We start from the raw sequence: 4,891 nt of genomic DNA, 5'->3' as shown, positions 1-4,891 counted from the left end.
AGCGACTTAGAGTCTGAAACACCAGATTAGCTGCTTATAGACTAGGGTGGGTCGATTCCGAACTTTTTTCAATTCGGTATTTCTAATAGTGCGGAAAAGTTGCCTTAGTACTTCCCGATTATTCCAATGMAACTTTTTGCTTTACGATCGGATTGCATCTTCAACCCCAACTCCGGCCTTGAAATTTCGGAAATTCGCCTAAAATCGTGAAATTGTSTACCTAGCGCCTGAAATACGCATCTCATGGCAAAATGTATAAAACAAAAGTTATTTGTCACGTCATTTGCTACCGAAATCATCGCCGTAGGACGAACCGTTCCCGAGATATGATTGAAAATGCGGCGCGCCACAGCGCAAGGTGAAAATCGGCTTGCGGCCACACTTCTTGACKTTGATTTCGTCGAGTGCTATCACTCACATTCATTCACCTACGCCAAAGGACACGTTCGGATAGGTCTCCACACAAAAATTTTTTCATCGAGTTCCCTCACTCTTGTCGTTGATTTCGCCGAGTACTATCACTTATATTCTCTCAACACAACACAGAACTCAAAATGTCTGTATCTAAATTTAAATTTAGACAGAAATGTCCTGTGTTTGGCATATATCCGTACAATCTCTCCCCAATCCCAGTTACCTACTTACCAGGATGTTCTTTTGTGTTATCAGTTTGAAAGATTTCATATAAGGCGACTCCGAGGCGACAACTATCAACCTAGGAGTAAAGAGATTACAGAAATAATTGCAAAAAAGGTTGAAAATWCTTTCAAAAAGTCATCTATTCCGATAGTTTTACACACCAGGGTTGTACCAATGCTCACCACATACCATAAGAAATTTCTGACCCTTAAACAAATGGTTTGAGCTCTAAAAAAGACGACTTTGTTTCTTCTGCCGGAAAAYTATTTGACATCACTGCTTGTAAATGCATTTATTTTTCTTCTTGCACTTGTCCAAAGGAAAGGAAAGTTGCTATCAATGAACTACCTGAAACAAAAAAGATTACAAAGAAAAATGAACGTAAAGAAAAGCTTTCAAAACGTCATTCAACATCAACACTTACCAGAAAAGTATCAGCTASAACACGTGACCATTCAGMTCAGYCAGACTCTCATACAGACGACAACAATGTAGGTGCGTCTTCCAAAACCGATGCTGATGATGAATTTTCTCTTCCATCCTCTAAAACCAAACAAAACACACTAGTATTAGAACATACTGCTTTAGCTGCCCAAAGATTTGGAGTAAGTGAAAGAGCAGCGGCCTTGATTGTTTCATCTGCTTTTCTGGATGAAAAACAAGCAGGTTTGATAACAGAGGATCAGGCTAGCTTTTTCACGGAAACTAGAAGAAAAGATAGGTAGGCCAATACAGTGGGTTGTTTGTCTTCTACTTTTCAACGAACTTCCATTTCGTGCTCTTTTCGAACACATAGATGGTGTCTCAAAGAGTCCAAATACATTCTCTGGCGACATAGGTAAACTGCTCCCTGATTGTGAGAMGTTGCTTGCTGTCAAATTTGAAAGTTTTCCATCCTGCCAATTACCTTCTAAGGTTAWTAACCCGACCCAACTTAGCACAGACCAAGCTTATCTCTATAAAATATCAGAAGCTGTTATTTCCGGTCAATATTCCTCAGATTTAGCTTCGATGCATCCAGGTAACATGTGCAAATCTCGCTGGCTCACCTGTGCAAATAAAATTCTGAGATTATACATTTCTACTGACAAACCAACAAAGGAAATAAAGATTTTGGTTAAGTACATACTTACAGTTTACTCACCTTTGTGGTTCTMAATAAGATTCAACAGTTCAATCAAGGATGGCTCGCGCCATCTCTATGCTGCAACTCAAAGGTCGAGATACTTACCTGCTAAACTGCGYTAGGTTGTCGATTCATCCATTCAACAGAATGCTTTCTTTGCTCTTCCAGAAAACATTCTCCTTAGTATGATGACTGACGAACCGGTAGAAGTCAGAAAGTTGGCCCTTGACCGTCTTCTGGCAGCCAGAGAAGCAGAGTCTGACACTGTAAATGGAAGGGTTAGATGTAWTAAAGTGCCAAAGCTGAATTTCAAAGCTAATAATTGTTACGATATGATTAACTGGAAGACAATTACCTTGACTGTTCCACCAGTTCTTCGTTCAGTTTCTAACGAAGAACTCATAAAAGGGCTGTCGGGTGACACTGCAGAGGTATGGGAATTTAGTGAATTCCCCTCTCATACCGTGGCAGTCGAGAGAACCGTCAAACGGGTGACATAGGCATCTTCTAAAGTTATTGGCCCCCAATCTCGTGATCGTTTTATATGCTCTACACTGAAATCTAGGCAAAAAGTGCCAAAGTTTAGTACAAAATCTGATTTTATCAATAAATTTGACACAGATTTAGACTAAAACAAGCCTGACATATGGTTGGTTGGTTGGGTTGGGCTTGGGAGGAACCCGAARRGCAGCCACCTCCACRCGGTGRGTTCTGAGTGACCAATACAGGTTAGCTGAGAGCTGCAACAATTTCACCTCGCACTGTGACGCGCCGCATTTTCGCTCGTATCTCGGGAACGGTGCGTCCTTTCGGTACCAAATGACGTGACAAATAACTTTTGTTTTATACATTTTTCCATGAGATGCGTATTTCAGGCGCTAGGTAGACAATTTCACGATTTTAGAAGATGCAATCCGATCTCAAAACAAAAAGTTGCATTGGAATCAGGAAGTACTAAGGCAACTTTTCCGCACAATTAGAAATCCCGAATCGAAAAAAGTCCGGAATCGACCCACCCTATTATAAACTGCACAGCAGTCTGTAGGCGCAGAATAAAGGCCTTTGGAYCCATATTTCCAAATAGGGATCGCATCGCTTCAATGGCACCTAGCACCTTACTTAATTATCTAATCTATTTTACCCACTCTCTGAACGAAAGTAAGAAATAGTTTAACGTATGCAAAAGTGAACAATGAGAAGTCGCTTAGACGTTTGCTAATAGCAGGAACAGTGAGAAACGTAGAATCGTGGCCCGTGTCAGCTGATACGAATTATCTTATGGGCGCGCAATGTGAGTGAACAGTGAAAAACGCTACTCCCTTCTCTCTTTGCCGTAGGATGCCGTGGGAATCCACGTCATTTTGGTTTTTGATGTAGAAACGTGTCAGCTGATTGCTCTCTCAAAACGCAGGGTTGCCARTCTCCATATACTTCAGTAATTATAAAAGTTTTCCTCAATATGTGTGAAGTTTTCTTAAAATAACTCTTTTATAGTTTGTTTTCAGTTTTGATATTTTATATTATAAAAAATTGTAATTAAAAACTTAGATGTGTACAAAATATATATGCGTATTGAGCAATGGAAACATTGTTCAAATGAAAAGAAACAAAGATGGCTGAATTCTGCGTTTTTACCACGGACTCAACTTTTAACACATTTTGCGCGCTAAGAAAAGAAAATGAAGGAAGGAAGTAGCGTTGTGGATGTTTTTGCTATAACAGATACCTGTCTAACAGATCTGTGATAGAATTCGCGAGTGAGTTCCAAGATATTCGATTTATCGGAAAATTGTTTAAAATACGAAGCTGGAGCTTGATGATAAATCTGACACATCTCTGTGACAAAGTTGTTCAATCAAAATTGCTTCTAAATGTCAAAAATATAAACAACAGTTCCCAGTAACAAAGGAGACAACATTTATATTGAACATATACATTTTTTAACAACCAGAGTTAAAAAATGCGTGCTTCTATTGTCCGTTTGACTAAAGTGTCTCCAAAATTAAAGGAGCTACGTATACACCTTTGTCAATCGGGTGAAGCTTCAAAAGGAGCAAGGTATGCTAAAATGAAAGTTCAAAGTTATATAATAGTTGTGGACTTATCTGCTATTTATATTTAATCTAAAGAAAAAAAACAAAAACTAAATAAGTTGATGTATGTGAAGCGGTGCAGTATTTCTCTGAAATACTATTAATATTAAAAAATACTTTTATAATATACTACTATCAGTAGACAATATAAATACATATATAATATTATRATAATTCTTCTAAAATATATACGAATCATAAATATTTCGTGTCGGCTTTAGTATTCCATCCCACGATTTCGGGGTCAAAAGTGGTATGTTTTTATAGGGCTGATGTTCCAGATTAAAAAAATATACAATTTATATATCGATTTCTAGTAATTATTTAGGCAATATTACGATTCTTTTGGCGCTGCGATTTGATGATACGGATGGCTAAAGGAGGTCCTCAGGATTAAAAAATGTATACACATATATCTTCCTCAAACTCATATTTTACGAGATATTTATGTTTAAAGTTCAAAAATGTTCAACCCACTTTTCACACATTTTTCAATTAATATATATTTAATTTCACTGTACACTTTCAAATATATAAAAAATTGGGTAAAATTTAGAWTAGCATCCCCGTATTTCGAGGATAAAATGGGTGTCATTGGAAAGGTGACGTTCTCCAGATCACGAAAATATATATATATAGTTGCCACTGACTTATAGTTTTAAAGATATTTGCGTTTAAAGTTAAAAAATTTACAACTTTTAAATTGATAATTTGTTTATTGTGAATAMMTTTTTCACTTATATTATGCACTTTTCACTTACTAACACTTCACTATACCGTTTTTGTATATAAATTTCTTTTAATATTTATTGCAAATAAAGCTTTATTTCAAGTCTTTTCTTTTAGTTAAATTCACTGCATAAATAAATGGTATTGCCATATCTGCCTAGTTGTCAACAAAAGRAAATAAGCAAAAGCATTATACCCCGCTTCAAAAAAAATAACCCTGGCCGACTTAAAACCGGGGTGTTCAGAGTTCTTTCGCGTAGAACTCCCTTCTGCACTGGCGGCCTTCGGCCGCGCTTCAAAAAAA

General features: G+C 37.2%; 1 protein-coding gene across 2 annotated transcripts in view; it reads left to right on the top strand.

Moving 5' to 3' along the window:
- The first annotated feature begins 3,576 nt into the window (after window positions 1-3,576).
- LOC108973522 (NADH dehydrogenase [ubiquinone] 1 alpha subcomplex subunit 2) overlaps window positions 3,577-4,891 on the top strand; it is a 35,978-nt gene continuing 34,663 nt past the window's right edge. Inside the window, exon 1 of one of the 2 annotated variants that reach the window (XM_018940849.1) lies at window positions 3,577-3,823. In XM_018940849.1, coding sequence (XP_018796394.1) covers window positions 3,726-3,823 — 98 coding nt within the window. In that variant the 5' untranslated portion in view covers window positions 3,577-3,725. The remainder of the gene's footprint in view (window positions 3,824-4,891) is intronic. The other variant, XM_018940850.1, reaches the window with a different exon arrangement.

Source organism: Bactrocera latifrons, unplaced genomic scaffold (assembly GCF_001853355.1).
Source record: "Bactrocera latifrons isolate USDA-ARS-PBARC rearing strain unplaced genomic scaffold, ASM185335v1 scaffold_484, whole genome shotgun sequence".
In the NCBI taxonomy this organism is placed as follows: domain Eukaryota; kingdom Metazoa; phylum Arthropoda; class Insecta; order Diptera; family Tephritidae; genus Bactrocera; species Bactrocera latifrons.
The sequence above is the reverse complement of the archived record's forward strand: the minus strand, read 5'-3'. Positions and strand labels throughout refer to the sequence as shown.